Source organism: Mustela nivalis (assembly GCF_964662115.1).
Source record: "Mustela nivalis genome assembly, chromosome: 3".
Lineage (NCBI taxonomy): Eukaryota > Metazoa > Chordata > Mammalia > Carnivora > Mustelidae > Mustela > Mustela nivalis.
This window is the reverse complement of record NC_139022.1, coordinates 77,686,290-77,705,976: the sequence shown is the minus strand read 5'-3', so window position 1 is coordinate 77,705,976 and position 19,687 is coordinate 77,686,290. Positions and strand designations below refer to the sequence as shown.

General features: G+C 33.7%; 1 protein-coding gene across 4 annotated transcripts in view; it reads right to left on the bottom strand.

The window, feature by feature from the left end:
- AP3B1 (adaptor related protein complex 3 subunit beta 1) overlaps window positions 1–19,687 on the bottom strand; it is a 344,581-nt gene that overhangs the window by 137,784 nt on the left and 187,110 nt on the right. For all 4 annotated transcript variants that reach the window (XM_082724772.1, XM_082724770.1, XM_082724771.1 and 1 more), the window contains 6 exons: window positions 16,152–16,249; window positions 14,782–14,836; window positions 14,623–14,694; window positions 11,999–12,061; window positions 8,747–8,879; window positions 1,679–1,788 (listed from right to left, as the gene is read on the bottom strand). In XM_082724772.1, the coding sequence (XP_082580898.1) occupies window positions 1,679–1,788; window positions 8,747–8,879; window positions 11,999–12,061; window positions 14,623–14,694; window positions 14,782–14,836; window positions 16,152–16,249 (531 nt within the window). The remainder of the gene's footprint in view (window positions 1–1,678; window positions 1,789–8,746; window positions 8,880–11,998; window positions 12,062–14,622; window positions 14,695–14,781; window positions 14,837–16,151; window positions 16,250–19,687) is intronic.

Below are 19,687 nucleotides of genomic sequence, written 5' to 3'. Positions count from 1 at the left end.
TTTTGTAGCATACTCCCATTTGGGTTTGTCTCATGTTTCTTCTTCCTCTTTTTTTTTTTTTTTAATTTTATCTTATTTTTTCAATGTTCCAGCACTCATTGTTTATGCACCACACCCAGTGCTCCATGCAATACGTGCCCTCCATAATACCCACTACCAGGCTCATCCAAACCCCCACCTTCCCTAGCAAAACCCTCAGTTTGTTTCTCAGAGTCCACTGTCTCATGTTTCTTCTTGATTATATTCAAGTCATTCACTTTTGCAAGAATTCAACAGACCTGATGTTAAGTTCTGTCCACTATATCATATCGGGTGGTGTTTAATTACATTGCTGGCAATGTAAACCATGTTCATTTGGTTCAGGTAACACCTGCAAAAGGTTTCTCCATTGTAAAAGTTAATAGTCTTTAATTTATGTTTTGTAATTAAGTATCGTATGAGAATATACTTTGCAACTATACAAATATCCTCTGACTACCTGAACTTTTACCCCCTATTTTTTACCATTTGTTAATGAGTCTTACCTCAGTCTATTATTATTGTGATGGCTTGCAAATGGTGATAGTCTAATTTCATCATTCCTCCTACATTTATTTGCTTTGTACTGTAAGAAAGAGCTTTCCCTTCTCCCTTAATTATTCATTCATTCATTCATTCATTCATCCCAGTGTGGTCTCAACAGAGTCTTACCCTATTCAATAGGCCATAATCCTTTTACTATAATTTATTTTGCTTTCCAAATTGGCCATAGGGAGCCCCTTCAAGCTGGCTTTTGTGTCTTTCTGACACATCTCTACCATTCTGTGAGCATTTCCTTGCTTTTTTTGCCCAACAAGATGTTCCCAGATCATCTTATTCTTTCCTTGCCCTTGTTCTAAAATCAGCCATTTCTCTAAGCAGCCCTGTCCGTCAAAGGGTGAATGAAATTTAAAAACCAAAATCTACCAAAAAGGAATGCAGTACTACATTCCAGAACATGCACAAACTTTGAAAACATACTAAGTTAAAGAAGCTAGACACAAAAGGCCATTTGACATATGATTCCATTTATATCAAATGTCCAAAATAAGCAAATCCATAGAGACAAAGTGGATTTGTTAGCTGACAAGGGCTGGACTAAAGGGAGAATCAGTTTTACTGGAATGATGAAAACATACTGGAATTACATAGTAGTGATGGTTGCACAACCTTACGAATACACCAAACACTGCTATATTATATGAGTGTATATTATGGTATAAAATTATATCTCAGTTAAAAAAAAAAAAACCAATATCTAAACACTAGGTGTGTTCATTTGTTTTGAGGCATTATTGCATGCAGGCCCTCTCAAAAAAATAGATAATTGTATACCCAATACACACATTCATATGCATATACATAAATGTGTGAACACACACATTTACACACTCACATGCATCTACAATTTATAAAGTCATGAAGTTTACACTGAAATCTCCACTTCCAATCTAACAATGCAGCATTTATTGCATCTTTCCCCTTTTCCAGATTTGTAATTCCCTTCCACAACAGTGTAAAATCTCAGAACCAGGATTTGAATCCAGATAGTTAAGCTCTCTTAGCCACCGCATCTTAAGATGTCCATTATCTTAACAACACTATAATTTATTGACTAAAACCTAGTTAAATTCAGAAAGATCACTTAATTGGTACTCACAGTTATACTGTCCAAGAGTTTAGCCATATGTTTAATAATTTCACCATGTTGTGCAGGTTGCATTTGCAGTAATTTCTTAATAACAACTACACTTTCAGCAACAACTATTTCTGAAAAAGAGAGATTATTCACATTAAATATGTATAATACAATTCAAATGCAATATTCCTGGTAAAATATGAATTTAAGTTAGCAAAATATTCTACATGTCTCAGACGACTAGGTGTAATCTATAACCACGAGTAAATTTCCAAACTTTGGGGGTGAATACTATCTTAAGCAGAGGAGTATACTTTTAATTTCTAACTTCTGTTGTTGCCTCCGAACTTCTGATATCCCCTTCCAATACCCGCCTCTTTGAATGAGAAAAGCAACGTGAGATTAGATTTTGCTGCTCACCATAATATTCAAGTGTCTTTAGCTTTTAACTATAACTTTCAAATACTTGATTTCTACCATAAGATGGTAATCAAATAGCCACCATGTAAGTTATTTGGTTCCTATCAACTACATAATGGGAATCAAACACCTACAATCTAAATAACTTTTTTTTCCAATTCTAAAGAAAACAGCTAACTAAAACCAAAAAAATTCCTTAAGAGATATGTCCAGAAAAGTAAGTATTGAAGATCATTAATGGTAAGAAGGGTGTTACTATAGAAATAGCACTGACTTCAGAGCCAGAAAGGGTGGGCTTATGTGCTGGATTGTTTCCATTTGTCCAGTGACTCCACTCTCTCTGCCTTTCCTGACCCACTCTTAGTCCTTAGAGGTTGACCTCTGCAGATTGCATCAACTAGACTCCCTTGTCCCTGGCTTCCAGCTATGTTTAGCTGATAGGACATACTAGCAGGAGATCAAGGGGGCAGAAGAAGAGAATTTTTGCTATCATGGACCTCTACTACCAAGTTTCCCTGGCAATGTGTACATTCTTCTACTGATAGTTTCAGTGCTTCTGAATGGTTCTCGTCTGCTGAACTGCTCACACTCCTTACACCCCTTTCCTTCAGCTCTAGATATGATAAAGGGGCTTCCCATGGTCAGTAACCTGTTAGCCTCTGGACGTTATATCATACCTTCTTGGTTTCTCTTAATCCTGCCCACATCCTATAAATAGTTCCTTCAGGGGCACCTGGGTGGCTCAGTGGATTAAGCCTCTACCTTCGGCTCAGGTCATGATCTCAGAGTCCTGGGATCGAGCCCCGAATCAGGCTCAGCGGGGAGTCTGATTCCCCACCCCCCTGCCTGCCTATCTGCCTACTTGTGATCTCTCGCTGTCAAATAAAATCTTTGAAATAAATAAATAAATAAATAAATAGTTCCTTCCTTAAATTCTCTTCAATCATACCTTTTAAGTATGCCATCTGTTTCTTGCCAGAGCAAGAAATATATTTCTTATTATATATAATATATAACATTAACTCATATAATAAAACTAATATATATATTAGTAAATCTATAACTAATAATATTATTATTATAATCAACTAATATAATAATTGGTCCTGGGAGTGACTCCAAAGGAAGCAGTTCCTGAAACTGGGATTCTGAGATTGAGTTATCACACTGAAGTGGCTAATTACTAGTCCAGAGTTACATTTTTGGTGGTACCAGCAGATAACTGTAATCCAATTACATTACAATTTAGAGAACTTATGGAATGATTCTTATATAAACAAATACTAATGCTACTGAAGCCAAATAAATAAGTCTACAATGCCTTATTATTTTGACATTTTTTATTAATAGGGCTTCATGGACATTAGAAATTCCCCTGGCATACACTACAAATGTGCATTTTAATATTATACTACAAATGCCATGATTTGTGCTGTTATTCTCTGAAAAAAAATATGTATATATTTTTAAAAAGGTTTTATTTATTTGTTTGACAGAGACACAGCAAAAGAGGGAACACAAGCAGGGGGAGTGGGAGAACGAGAAGCAGGCTTTCTGCCAAGCACGGGGCCCGATTTGGGGCTTGAACCCAGGAACTGGGGATCATGACCCCAGCTGAAGGCAGACAGATGCTCAATGATGAAGCCACCCAGGGGCCCCTAAAATGTATTTTCTTACCTGGCTCTAAGAATACAAGTAAAATTTTTATCCTTTTTATCATTATTAAACATACTTATTTCAAATTACATAGCCCTTTCTCCAACAGAATGATAAATTGATGGTTATACAATGCTTTAGTTTACGATATGAGAAAATGTTTCTTTCTCTTCTATAGTAATATATGGTAGGTACCTTATTTTCATTATTTTAAAGATGAAGAAAGACAAATGCCCTAGAACTATATGACTTTATCCAGAATTCAGAAGGTACCATTTCATCTCTAAATTCTAAGTTAAGAGGTGCAGCTACTATACAAAGACCACCACTTTGAGCTTAGATGAAAACAAATGTTAAGATCCTGACTTTGTCAAACTTATACTCTAGGTAGGAAATTCCTTTTAAGGCAGATCGGTCTAGAGGTTCCTGGGTGGCTTAGTTGGTTAAGTGACTGGCTTTGGCTCAGACGATGATCCTGGAGGCCTAGGATCGAGTTGCACATTGGAATCCCTGCTAAGCATGGAGTCTTCTTCTTCATCTGACACCCCCCTTATCATGCTCATTCTCTTTCTCTCAAATAAATAAATAAAATCTTAAAAAAAAAAAAAAAAAAAACAGGGGTGTCTGGGTGGCTCAGTGGGTTAGGCTGCTGCCTTCGGCTCAGGTCATGATCTCAGGGTCCTGGGATTGAGTCCCGCATCGGGCTCTCTGCTCAGCGGGGAGCCTGCTTCCTCCTCTTTCTCTCTGCCTGCCTCTCTGCCTACTTGTAATCTCTCTGTGTTCAAATAAATAAATAAATCTTTAAAAAAAAATCCACAGTATAAAATTTTTTTATTTTTAAAATGTACTATTACAAAACTAGACAAAGAAAAATATTGTATAATTTTAATTATACACATGGAGAGGCAGGATTGGCTATAGCTGAAAAATATATTTGGTATCATTTATCCTTTGATGCTGTATTACTTTCCTATTGCTGTTATAAATTACCACAAACTTAGTGGCTTAACACAATACAAATTCGGTGTCTTACAGTTCTAGAGTTAGAAGTTAACAGTTTAGACCTTAAGGGGCTAAAAGCAAGATGTCAATAGGATACCTCTCTATGGAGGTTCTAGGAGAAAATCTATTCTTTGCCTTTTCTAACTTCTGCAGGTTGTTCACATTCCTTGACTCAAGGTCCTGATCTAGCAATGGCATCGCTTCAATCTCTACTTCTGACATCTGACTTTCTTGACCTCCCTCCTTTTCTTAAAAGGACCCTTCTGATCTCCATCTCAAGAATCTTAATCACATCTGCAAAATCCCTTTTGCCATGGATTCCCTTCTGCCCACAGGTTTTGGGCATAATAACCTGGACATCTTCAGTAGAGGTCTTTATTCACCCACCCCATGTGACCTCTCACCCCTTCATGTAATGCCACCCTACTTTTCTTTTACTCTATCTCCTGTTTTTCAAAGACCACAGGACTGCAGTGCTGTTCTACCATAAGCACAAAATGATCCTGTGTTCTGGACCTTTCCTAGCTTCCTCTTTGTTCTTAAAAGACTTAAGGGTCCTTACTGTAAAAAATAGAGCTTACTGTTTTGTTTTGTTTTTTAATTTAACTTCACTTTGGTAAGAACACTTAAAATGAGATCTACCCTCTCACAAAACTTTATCTGCATTATTGTTGATTATAGGTATAATGTTGTACAGCAAAATCTCTAGAGCTTATTCAGCTTACTTAACAGAAACATTATGTTTGCTGTTTAGTAATTCCCTATTTCCCTTTCCCCCCACCCCTGGTTACTATCATTCCACTCTCTGATTCTATGAATTTGACAATTTTAGATTTCACACAAGTGGAATCATAAAGTACTTGGCTTTTCATGGCAGGTTTATTTCACTTAGCCTATGCCTTCAAGGTTACTACAGTGTACTATTGCCATCATTTTGCAAATGAAGAATCTGAAGCACAGGGAGATCGAGTAATTTATTCAAGATAACATTAACATTCAAACATAGGTAGTCTAGTTCTACATGCAAGCAGACAGTCCCCAACAGAGTAAGTGGTCAATACACAGAAAAACTATAACATACTTATTTTATATTACTGTCTCCCTTCATTAGACTGTTAACTCTGTAAAGGCAGGAACCTTTTATAGGCTGAATGACTATCTTAGTCACCTATTTAACACTTACTAAATATCCCAACTATATTCAAGTTCTCAATAAACATTTACTGAATTATATAAAACTCAAGGAAATAAAAAATAGTCCTCTGTCTCAATCCTTCTAGTTTACAGTAGATGGTAAATTTATTCAGCCAAATGAAATGCAGATTTCTCATAAAGATCCTTGAGAAATTTGTTGTATTAATCTCAGATAGTGATACTGAATTGTTTTAGGCAAGCTTCAAGTCTGCCTTGAAAAGTCCTCTCCATGTCAAGAAGGGAGAAGTCAGAAACATTAAAAAATAAAAACAAAACATGGGGCACCTCGGTGGCTCAGTGGGTTAAAGCCTCTGCCTTCAGCTCAGGTCATGGTCTCAGGGTCCTGGGATAGAGCCCCACATGGAGCTCTCCGCTCAGTGGGGAGCCTGCTTACTTCTCTCTCCCTGCCCGCCTCTCTGACTACTTGTAATCTCTATCAAATAAATAAATAAAATCTTTAAAACAAAACAAAACAAAACAAAACAAAAAAAACACCTACAAGTCTAAAAACAGTGTGTTAAATATATGTTAAAAAAAACCAAAAAAACAAAAAAAAACAATGAAGCCTAAAGGCTGCCCCTAAGGGTTTAAGATACATTATCTGAACAGATGAGCAGATATTTGTATTAATATAAAATCAAGAGTCACAGATCTTAGAGCTTCAAATGATCCTAGAGATTTTAAAGAATCTGAGGCCTCACTCTAGATACCTATTCCTAAGAGCAGATTTTTTTAATAGAAGAAAAGAGTTCTGTTGTCAGGATTGGCCATTTTTAAGTTAAAAATATTATTACTTTCCTTAATGCTACTGATTTTAATATAAATATTCTCCTTATTTGTTTTACTAATTTTAATGAGGTTTCCAAATGACAAAAGTATACTCATATGAAAAAGAATTAAAGAATCAGAAAGGATAGGCTAATGATGATTATACAACCAAAATCTGAACAATTAACATTTCTAAATATTAAACTACAGAGAAAAAAGCCATTGTTTTAATGATGGTTTTGATTTATCAAAAACAAAAGCCTAAACACCAAAATATCAGAGTTTAAATAAGTAAATTCTCCTACTTTTAAGAGTGAATGTAGATTATTTTAATCTCCCATCACATAATTACAAAACAATCTATTCTTTCCTTCAAAGTGCTACTGGGGTAGAATATTCGTCTTTTAAATGAAAGTCAATAAAAGGTATTTTTCAAGAAATTGATATATTACAAAACTGAAGTAGAGAGGATTGCTTTAAAATCTACAACAATTTCACATGAGGAAAAATAAGGTCAAAAACTAAAATTCAGAAACCTTGAATATATTTTGTATTTAAAAGAACTAATGAGTGTTCTAATTTATAGTACTTTTTGTATACTAAATTTTAAAAGAAAAATTACCCTAGTAAATCTTGGTTCATAATCTTTAATGTTCTGGAAATATTTTCCCAAGAAATGTATCATAAATAATAGAATAGAAGGTCATTATTGAGATACAGGTAATAAAACATGTTTTTCAACTCATATTTTGAAGTGTAACACAAAAATAGAGACAAAAAGAATGAAAAGTAGAAACAAGTAAAATGAATGACATTTAGCATCCTAATCTCCTCTAGTTACTTTCTATAGTCAATTAAATTACTTTCCTTGAAAATTTTTGTTGCTACTTAGTTTTAATATTACATGTAGAAAAATGTTCTATCCATCATATTATCTTGAATTTACAGGATTAAAGTTTATAATTTTATGTTCACAATAAAAAACACTCTAAATTGAGCTAAATTTTGTTTCAGTTTTTTCATTAGAAGTAGTGATCACAATAGTATAATTTTCTAAAGAGATTTACATGTGGGATTTGATAATTAGGGATAAAAGAGTTACTTAGTGAAAATACAAATAATAATATAAATAAAATTTAAATATAATCAATTTTCTTACATTTCAACTTTGCTTCCTATGTCCTATATGCCTGTTTAAATATGACATGTTTATACTTAGAAGTCCACAAATCATTTCAATGATTTTACACAGAAAATTGAACTTTTCCTAAAAAGAATCTGTTTTAATCAAATATACAATTATAATAAAAATCCTCTACATAAATTATTATAAAGGTGAAAGGGACTAATACTGATCTTTCTCCAAATGGCTTTATTTATTCTAAAGTCATACCACAGAAATAACAGACATTTTACTACAGAACAGTATGAAATCTAGATTATGCATTTTACTGGTTATCACCTACCAAGTTTTACAAAATGTTTACATGTTGTTTGGCTTAAAAACACAAAGCTGTTGCAAACTGATGACTTTTAAATTGAATTTAATATTGAATATAAAATTATTAGCTGAATTTCTGAAAAGAAAAAAAAAAAACTCTGAAGGTACACAATAAACATACTTTTTTGTATTTGATCTAGCCACTTCTCCATGTTATAGTCATTTGCCTGCTTTTAGCACCCTCTGCAGGTGAACCAATATTATACGTGACTTACGTGTCGTAACTAAGCCGTAAAATATAACCTTTGTGGAAAAGGCATAATGAAGGTGATTAAACTGTGAAGAAATAAAATAAACAAACTACCGTTTCTTAGTTTTATTTAGGAAAAACAAATACTGTTTGCAACTTTATTATCTAATTTACTAAAACACTACAAAGGTGTGTGTGTGTGTCTTTCTATTTCGAGGATAAATTGCTACTCTCATCATGATCATGCTACTGACATACAAGAAACACTAAAATGAAATGTTAAAAAATGTTAGAATTTGAAGATAATGCCAAGAGTACTCAAACAATAAATTACTTGAAGATAAAATTATCAACTTACCATCTCTGTTAGACAACAGACATACCAGGCCATTGAGGCATGTATCAGTGACTTCTGAGATGTTGGTTGCACATCTGCCTATGGTTTGAATAGTGGCTGCTGCAAACTGTTTATCCTGGCTTTTCACATAGGTCTAAAAAATAGCATTTCAATTAGTTTATACTTTGGTACCATCAAGTGAACAAAAAGATATACTGAACTTTGTCAAAAATACAAATTTTAGAATCTATAATATTCTCATTTATATGTACAACAGGGCCAACTGATGACTTAGTTTAATTTAATTTTGTTTTTTTACTTAAAGAATGTGCCTACTGAAGAAGCACATTTTCAAGCCAGGTTCATTCACCTGTGGCCACAGAGGCTTGTGACTCCAAAACAGATAGTGGGGTGCAGTCACCCAAAGACAGCAATTAGTTTAAGTGCAAGGTTGAAAGAGATGATGAGTCTCTCTTTGGAGGTTTCAGTTCATTTAACCAGCAGCATCTGTGAGTCTATGAAAAAAAGGGTTGCTTTTTCAGAGACACTGAATCTAAAGTTGGGAGAAGAGGAGGAAAAGGACAAATACACTAATGAAAAACATTTTCAAAACGTTATCTGAATGGTAGTAAAACTATAATAGCTACAATGAGCAGTGTTGCAATAAAGATTTTAAAAATACTCAGTCTGTAATAGAATTCCCTACTTTTGAAATAGATTTTCTTTAAAAGAATGTTTTAAAAACATACTGTAAACTATGTATTTATATAAACTTAAAAAGAAATCACTGATTTAACAATAGCAAGTTAAAAAAGCTTTATAAAATTTAATATAGCCCTAAAGAATTTCACTTTGATTATAAGTTTCCTAATTTAAAAACTCAGCTTTTCTTATTTACAGAAATAAATATGCTTTAAAATATGCATACTTACATTTCTATATTATAGTGTATGTAAACAAAATTTAAAATTCTATTTTCAACTGAATTTTTAAAAATGTATTTATTTTTGAGTAAGCTTTACTCCCAATGTGGGGCTTGAACTCATGACCCTGAAATCAAGTGTCACATGCTCTACTGACTGAGCCAACCAGGCATCCCTCAACTGACATTTTTAAAAAAAGATTCCCAACTTCAAATGAGATGTACATAATGTAGAATTAACACTATGGTTATTTAACATACCAAAAAGGATGTACATTTAAATGGTGTCAAAAGGACAAATAAAAAAAAATCTAAGAATATCTTAAAGCCATACAGATTTTGCGAGAACAGCACAAAGAACAAGATTAAATACTGAAGAAATAAATTACACAAATTCTCTTACTTCCATGTAGGAAAGATCAATTGTATTTTAACAGGTTCCCAGTTGATGACCTAATTTCCTCAATTACAAAAAATATCTTTAAAAAATTCTCTATTTGGGGGCACCTGGCTGGCTCAGTGGGTTGAAGCCTCTGCCTTCGACTCAAGTCATGATCCCAGGGGCCTGGGATTGAGCCCCACATTGGGCTCTGTGCTCAGCAGGGAGCCTACTTTCTCCTCTCTCTCTCTCTCTCTGCCTGCCTCTCTGCCTACTTGTGATCTCTGTCAAGTGAATGAATGAGATCTTTGAAAAAAAAAAAAAGAAAAAAAATTCTCTATTTTACTCAAAAAGTAACATAACCTATAACCCACATAAATGAGGTACAAATATTGACAGTGATAAAAGTAGATACATAAAATGTGTATCAGAAAGTCTAACTAAACAATGGCCTTATTAAAAATGCTGATCTTAATTGAAATGGCCAGATTACCAATATTTTAAGATAGGTTCAATGTGTCACCACTGTATAACTAAAAACTGCCATAAGACTGCCTGAGATTCACTGCCTACATCCCCAGTAAACTTGACTTAAGCAGGAAGCTGATAGCAAAAGGACAGCCCAACTGATTACCTACAATAAGAAAAAGGACAAACAAAAACAGAGACAAAAATTAAAAACTTAAAAATATATATATAAAAGCAAATTTATAAAAATGAAGTAAAAAATCAAATCTAACCAATGTTCTATAGCTATGGATTACTGGATAAAAACTTGAGATACTATATTTTCTGGCATGCATAAATATGACTAGATATCCAAAACATCCTAATTTTTAAAAATTATTTATTTATTTTGGGAGGGCGGGGCAGAGAGAGAAGAGAGAGAATCTCAAGCAGGTTCTACACCCAGTGTGGAGCCCAAAATGGGGGCTCCACGTCACAAGCCTGAAATCATGACCTTAGCCAAAATCAGGAGTTGCATGCTTAACCAACTTAGCCAGCCAGGCACCCCAAAACATCCTAATTTTACAAGAAATTCTTCTAGAAAAAAAAAATACCATGGAAGTACAGCAATCCAGTTATAAAATTATAACCTATGGAGATGCTGTAATATTCTACTACTCCTGTTAAAAGTATAAGATCATACAATTTAAAAACTCCAGTATCTATTTAGCTAAAAGGAAATTTAATATACTTATACAAGAGGATTATAGCAACAAAATAAATGAAATCAATAAAAGTTGGGAGTTAACAAAAACTGTGATTTGCGCGTAACATGTGGTACGTTTTCACTAAGAAAACTGCTTATGAGGTACAAAATTCACAATACTGATAGTAGATTTTCTGTTGCTATCCTGTACCACTAAGTCTCTGGAGCAGACTCCTCCATCTTAAAGTGCATATATCCAGGAGATAGTTTTTGAATAATATTTTTTAAGGGTGTTTGGCGGGGAGACACCTCATCCATATGCATTAATGGTTTTAAAAAGTACAACAAAACAAAAATAATGACAAAAACATCGTAACAGGAGAAATATTAGACCAAAAATACATAAAGCTAAGAGGTCATTATCTGAAGAGAGATAGGACAGTTAAACAGGACAACTAAGTAAAAAGTGAAGCCACTTTCATGAATGCAGAGTATGGAATGGATTAGTGATGATGGCAGCAGAGACATGGAATCCTTACCAGTAACATAATGTAATTTAAAACAACAACAACAGTCATAAACCAGTCTTTCAAATGCTGTGAAAACATGAAAGGGACTACTATTTCATTTCCCTTAAATTTAAAATTTGTAGCTAATGTTGATTCATGAAAATTTACAAATTTCATAGTTCTCAATCTTGTCCCAAATCACTGTTTTATTTAACACAATTACCTATTTGTAAATTGAGAAAGATATATATTTGGCTGTAAACTAAACAAATGTTTTAGAAGTTATTTTATAACAGCAGTGTATACAAACCTGAAATTCTCGGAGAAGAGTTGATATGTTGGCTTCATTTGCCAAGTTTGTCAAAATTTCAAGCTATAGTAGAAAAAAGAAAGAGTAACATTGTAAAGCACACACACAAAAAAAGCATTAATTTAATAAAGACAAGGCATTGAATAGAATGGTAATTTTTGTTTTTAAAAAGTCACACTGGGCGCCTGGGTGGCTCAGTGGGTTAAGCCGCTGCCTTCGGCTCAGGTCATGATCTCAGGGTCCTGGGATCGAGTCCCGCGTCGGGCTCTCTGCTCAGCGGGGAGCCTGCTTCTCTATCTCTCTCTCTCTGCCAGCCTCTCTACCTACCTGTGATCTCTCTCTGTCAAATGAATAAATAAAATCTTTAAAAAGTCACACTGTTACAAATGTTGTGAGGCATATACCTTTCTGGTGAATTTTGTCTTCCTACATCTCCAAGCAGAGAACAAGTAATTACATAATTTTCAAAAACAATTAGGAAAAAGAGAATCCTCCATCTTCCCTGCTTATCCCAACTTTATAATTTATATCTAATTAACCTAAACAATTTAAGGTAGTTTGTTGCTTTTTCCCCCTTTATTAATAAAGCTAGAAAACAACTTGCCCTTCATGTACTACCTCTGTTTTCCAGATACCAATTAATTCTTGGATTTGTTCTCATTTATCCTACCATCCCAAATACTTGGACATTTTAATTCTCTTTTCTTGATTCATAGTTATAAGAAGATGTAATTGAAAGTCTATCTCCAATAGGCTCACTAAAAAAGTTTCAGTTCTTCCTCGTAAAAAATATTCAAGCTATCTGAAGGAAAGCATGATAAAGGAAAAAAGGGAGACACCTGGGTGGCTCAGTGAGTTAAAGCCTCTGCCTTCGCTCGGGTCATGATCCCAGGGTCCTGGGATCGAGCCCCACATCAGGCTCTCTGCTCAGCGGGGAGCCTGCTTTCTCCTCTATCTCTGCCTGCCTCTCTGCCTACTTGTGATCTCGATCTGTCAAATAAATAAATCTTAAAAAAAAAAAAAAAAAGAAACAGAGGACAGGACAGATAGAAAACAAAACACAAGATGTATGTGTGATGTATATATACACATAGTCATATCACAAATGACATTAAAAATAAATGGTCTAAATACTCCAATTAAAAGGGATAGATTGTAGCAAGTTCCATATATATTTTCAGTACTAGTCATTTTTCAGATATATGTACTGGGAATATCTTTTTCCCAGATCATAGCATCACTCTGCAGTTTATTTTGATGAAAACATTTTAATTATTTTTTAAGATTTTATTTATTTATTTGTCAGAGAGACAACAAATGAGTACAAACAGGCAGAGCACCAGTCAGAGGGAGAAGCAGGCTTCCTGCTGAGCAAGGAGCCCGATGTGGAACTCTAACCCAGCACCCTGGGATCATGACCTGAGCCAAAGGCAGACGCTTAAAAACATTTTCATTTTTATATAATTAAAAAAAAAAACCAATCTCAAACATATAGAAAAGGTAAAAAGAACTATTTTGATCTAAATCATTTGAGAGTTGCCAATCTGACACCACATCATCCCCAAATATTTCTGTGTAGATTCCCTACAAACCAGGACATTGCCCTACAGAACACAATAGGATTAAGAAAATCAAGAAAATTAACAAATTAACACTTATACATACCTCCATGCAATCATCACTTCCATTAAGTTTCATTAATTATCTCAATCATAATAAAAGGATCCAATTCAGTATCAGACATTCAGTTTTATCTTTAGTCTCCTTTGGCCTGAAAGTTTCTATGTATTTTTCTGACCCTCACAACCTTGACATTTTTGATGACTGCAAACCAGTTATTTTCTAAAATATCCCACAATTTTGATGTGTATTAGATTTCCTTATGATTGAACCCAGTTTTCATGTGAGTAACCAATCATCCCAATATATGCTGAAAAGTCCATTCTTTCCACACAGGTTTGTAAGGTCTCCTCTATTATATAATACATCTTCATATACACGGATGTTTCCACGCTTTCTTTTCTATCCCACTTATTTTTCTGTCTAAATATCACAGTTTTAATTATCATAACTTTATATCCCTATGTTCTTTAGTGTAGTTATTATTCCCTGAACATAACACTCTTTCATAATCTCTGTTAGCATAAACTGCTCTCTTCTCCTACTCAGACCCTACAACCACCTCCCATTCAATGTACCAACAAGAACAAAAAAATTCACAAAAACATTATTCTTTTAAAATCCACTCAAACATCAACTTTTCCACAAGTATTTTCTAAATCCTAGAAACTTAACCCTACTTTTCTATCCTGCACAATACTCAATTCAATTCTCTATAATATCACTTAAAAAACACAGTGCTAAAATTATCTACTTGTCCAGTGTACAAAGCATTATTCGAGGTGCAGGTAGCGTATATAAACATAGTATTATTAAGATGCAGCAGCATTTATTATAACTGGATATAATAATAAAGTTTAGAAAGTATAAAGAAAATCCCTAAAAGTATCTGTGTTTCTGAAAATGCAGGTCTCCATTTTGTAGATGCTCTAGCAATATCTAGCTATAGCTATCTTCAAAATAAAGATGCACTAAGGGTAGTTGAAAAATAAAAGCATATGTACCTTCAGTGTCTTGATCATAGTTGGATCAGTTGATCGAACATAGAAACTCTTCAGATAAGGTTCAAACATACCCTAGATTATAAAAAGAAATACATAAATACTTTTATGGTTTTAATGCATTCATTTCTCCCTTGAATTATGTGTTCATAATGTACATACCTTTCTTTGAATTGACATAGTTGCTATATTCTGTAGGACAATATACTGCACCTCCCTAAAAATGAAAGGAGAATTTTCATTGGATATATTTTCCAAGTAAGTACCTTTATGTAAACGGTATATTAAGCCAAAAAAAATGCAGTAAGTTTCAAACTGAACTCAAATATTAAACAGTTTTTAGTAAATCTTAGGTATTTATGTCTTCCTCTTTTTTTTTTTTTTAGATTTTATTTATTTATATTACAGAGAGAAATCACAAGTAGATGGAGAGGTAGGCAGAGAGAGAGAGAGGGAAGCAGGCTCCCTGCTGAGCAGAGAGCCTGATGCGGGGCTCGATCCCAGGACCCTGAGATCATGACCTGAGCCGAAGGCAGTGGCTTAACGCACTGAGCCACCCAGGCGCCCCTTAAGTCTTCTTTTTAAACACATTTTCCTATAAACTAATAAATAAGATTTGATTCATCACGTGGAAAAGTTAAAACCTATTTTACAATACTGTATTCCTAAGATGTAAAGCCAAAACTACAGCTGCTCTGAACACATGCAAGGAAGGTGCTCTTAGGGCTAACAGAATAAACATGATCATAGCATTAATATAAACTCTTGATCAGATGATCACCATATCCCTCAGTTCTAACCAGAAAGACTAGATTTAAAAAAAAAAAAAAAAAAAAGCCTTGTTACTTTATGTCCAAATATCTAAGAAATGAATGTAGAAGTTAATGTGGTATAAAGCTTCACATGAAAAAATGCATTCCAGAACTTCCTGATAGCCTTTGAACTAGTTACAGGAAAGAAAACATTACTGAACTGAGAAAAAGGAAAAGAGTGACCATGTATAAAGACATGGTCTTTACACACAAAGAATCCTAAACACAAAGGTGTTTAGGTCCTAAGCACAAAGAACATCACTAAGGAATGGCAAAAGTCAGTCTAGAGTTAAGTAGCTGAGGCACTAAGGTCTTGTTACATGTATCTTTTTCCCCCAACTCTATCAGCAGAAGTAAGGACTCAATGAAAGAAATTTTAAATTTAAAGTAACTAATTATAACAAAATATTCAGGGTAAGCTAAATAGCTGAAACTGTTTTGTAATTCTTAAAACAAAGAAAACAAAACGACAATAAAAATCTGATCTTAAACATTGCCAAAATATTATCAATCTCTTTGGGCTTGAGCTTAAGAGAAATTTTATATTTATCACCAACTTAGAGATAAAATGTATAAAGCTTGTATGATGACCCCTTAAGTATGAAATCTTATAGACAGAACACAGAGTCATGTAATCAATGTCTGATAGATTACAGTTGTACAAACGCTACTTTTGAAGCCACACAAAAGAAAAAAAAAACAAATAAAATCATTTCCTACCTATTACTACGAAGTAAACGCACTAGTGATTTCGAAATGATGCCAACTTCAGACTTTGGTGATATGTGCCAATACAGCTGAGCAACTGCCATAACCACCTAAAAGATAAAGCATGAAAACAGTAAGAACTATAAACATGGGAGCAATCTACAGCTTTGAAGTACATTCTTACATATTGTTTACTCCTACAAAATTCCTGTGAAGTAAGAGGAATATGCTACTATCCTTTGAAGCAGGTTGAACAGTGTCCTCCCAAGAATTCATGTCTACCTGAAGAATGTGACCTTACCTGGATAAAAGTCTTTGCAGATATTATTAAGGTAATGCTGGAGATGAGATCACACTGGATTAGGGTGGGCCCTAAATCCAGTAAGTGTCCTTATAAAGAAAATTATAGACACAGACACATTAAAGAAAGCAATGTAAAGATGGAGGCAGAGACTGGAGTGATGAATCTATAAGCCACTGAGTGCGGATTGCAGGCAATCACTATAAACTAGCAAAAGGCAGTTTCTCCCGTAAAGCCACCAGAAGAAACGAACCCTTTGATGCCTTGATTTTGGACTTCCACTTTCTCACTAAAAAGTGAGAAAATACATTTCTGTTGTTCTAATTCACCTGGTTTGTGGTAATTTACTATGACAGCCCAAGGAAACCAATACATCATTGAGAAAGAAAATAGATGTTATCAGAAAACAGATGTTAAATGAGCTACCGAAAGTCTGCCTGCCAGTATGCAGCAAAGCTTTTCATAACACTCCAAACCCCATACTCTTCCTAACATTGCTGCTGCTGCTCTGAGATTGGGAATATTTTAAAAGTTTTAAGTATGCCTTTCCAAATGAAGTCCAAATACTTTTGCAAAAGTAACAAGTAACAAGTAAGATGAAAATTTTAAAAATCAGTATATTAAATTTATAATTAAATGAACTCTACTAAAATAATTCCTCTAAAGTAACAGAATTTGAAATAATCTTTTGTTTTCAAAATGCAGAACCTTAAAAACAGTCTTTGCTTCAAAGCCATTATAAGGGTGATAAGAACTTCTGTCATAAAATATAAGAGAACTATGTTTCCCCCACATGCCTCTACACTTAGATTCAGAGATCAAAAGTCCAAACTGAAAAGTGATCCAGTTTAACCTGTGACAAATGCAGAGAGTTACAGTAGTTATATCATCTTGACTTTAGCTCAGAAAACATTAATACTACTTTACTTATGCTTGTTCTATAAGGTTCTAACAAATATATGGCAGTAGTTTTATATATGCTTAAAGAGTATACAGCAGCTGAGGGTGCTTGAGATAAAAGGAGTTCCTTCCAAAACTAAGAAACATTTTAAAAATGTTTTTATTCTATTTATTTATTTTTAAAAAGCACTTTTAAAAAAATACTGCTCACAGAGTCCCAAATTTACTGTTTTCTTGGCCCATTGCTGTACTTTTTTTTCTTCTTACAAGGCTGATTTATAGCTTTCAGATATTACTTGGCAATTGAGGAACTTAAGGATATTTTATTTCTTCACTTGTGATCCACAAATACACTGTAATTATTGAACAAACTGTCCTGAATTTAAAAACTTACAAAATAAGAGCACCTGGGTGGTTCCATCGGTTAGGCATCTGCCTTTGGCCCAGGTCATGATCTGGGACTAAGTTCCATGTCAGGCTCCCTGCTCAACAGGGAGCCTGCTTCTCTCTTTGCGCCTCCCTCTCCCCTATCTCATGCTCGCTCTCTCTCTCTCCAACTTGTCCTCTCTCAGTAAAAATTTTTAAATGTTAAAAAAAATTTAAAAATAGTATCTTATAAAATAAAATTGCTATGACTGACTTAATCTACAAGAAGGTAATGGTCATTTTTACAAATACTAAAGTATACAGTTGGCTAATAAGTCTTAGTATATTATAGAAAAGAAAGTAAAACTTAATTGTAATGTATTTTACAGAAATTAAGCCCTTTTCTATTAAAAATTGTCCAATGCTACTAGTAAGAAAGTAAACTGTACTTTCTATATATGTCAATGTTTTAAAGATTCTAGATGCCACTCAGTATGTAATCTCTTCTACTATACTAATTAGGGCACTCCCTCAAGCCCACAGGCGTACATACTCTTCTTCTCCCCTAGTATTTACAAATCTAAAAGTTTCAAGTTGCTTCCATAACCAAAATTTGAAATCTATAGTCTAATTTGTAAAAGCCAAGAGGGAAACTCCCTATCTCCAAAGTCCAAAATGACTAAAATATACAAATAGATGGGTCCTCTACAGTTAAATTATGTGCATTCATGATAAAGTATATCCTATAAGCACTTTTCTATTCCTAACTATTTTTACCACTTTTGCCTTATCTACAGTTAGGACAGCCTCCCAACACTCTGCTGACAATGCCCCTTATCTACAAATCAATAGATAGCACTGACCAAGTTTCCTGAAAAAAATTTTCAAAGTTTCTCCTTTAACTGTGAGTCAGGCTAGAAGAAGGAAATCTACTCACAATCCTTCAACAGCCAACCTTTATATGTACTTAACAGCACCCAATTAGAAGGATAGCAAAATATATTGGGACAAAAGTAAATTACTCTATTTGGTATATATCAAATAAGTATGGAATTAAAACATACTGGGGAAAAAAGTACAAACTACTTCTATTTGTTTCACCATTTTTGATGAAATATATATAAAAAAATATATAAAATCAATTCCCAAGATAAAGATAAACAGTGAGTCAACTATAAAGAGAGTTTCAGTGACAAGTTACAGCTACTTAAATACAATCTGGCTAAGCTGGGCTCACTGAACTATAACCATGTTTTACAACATTAGAAAAATAGCATTTTTTTATTACTGTGTATGGCTATTTAATAATAATATAGAAACTAAATTATCAGGTATAAGATAAAAACTTCTGCAAATTACTAAGATACATAGACAGAACTCTAAGCTCTAAATCAGCATGCATCCAAAACCTTAAAATAACTCACATTTTCAAAATTTTTATTAGTTGAACAGAACCATTCATTAAGAACATGTTTTAAATTAACAATATTAAGAAAATGTTTTACTCCATCAAATGTTTAGATATAACTGCCAGTTAACAGGTAACACAGAGCACAGAAGAAAAAATTAAATAGCACTATAAAGTAAGCAAAGAGAAAACCCTAAAGAACATTCTGCAAGACTTGGGAGGTTTAAGAGCTGTAACAACCAGGTACTATACATACTGGTTTAGATTACCTATTTATATAACAGATACTTTAAAATAAACTGGTATTAAATGAGATGAAATTTTATTGAATAGAGAGGACTGACTAGGGAAAAAAGTTTAAAAAGTACTATATACAGTATGATTTTTACCTTGGTTTAAAAAATATGTATGTATAGACAAACACACAAGTGAATATATGTATATTTATGCAGAAAAAGGGTCTGGAAGAAAATGCATCAAAACATAACAGTGATTTCTCAGTGATGGGAATATGATGTTTTAATTTCTTTAAAGTTTTGCCAGTCCCTATTTCCTAATTTTTTATTGTGCACA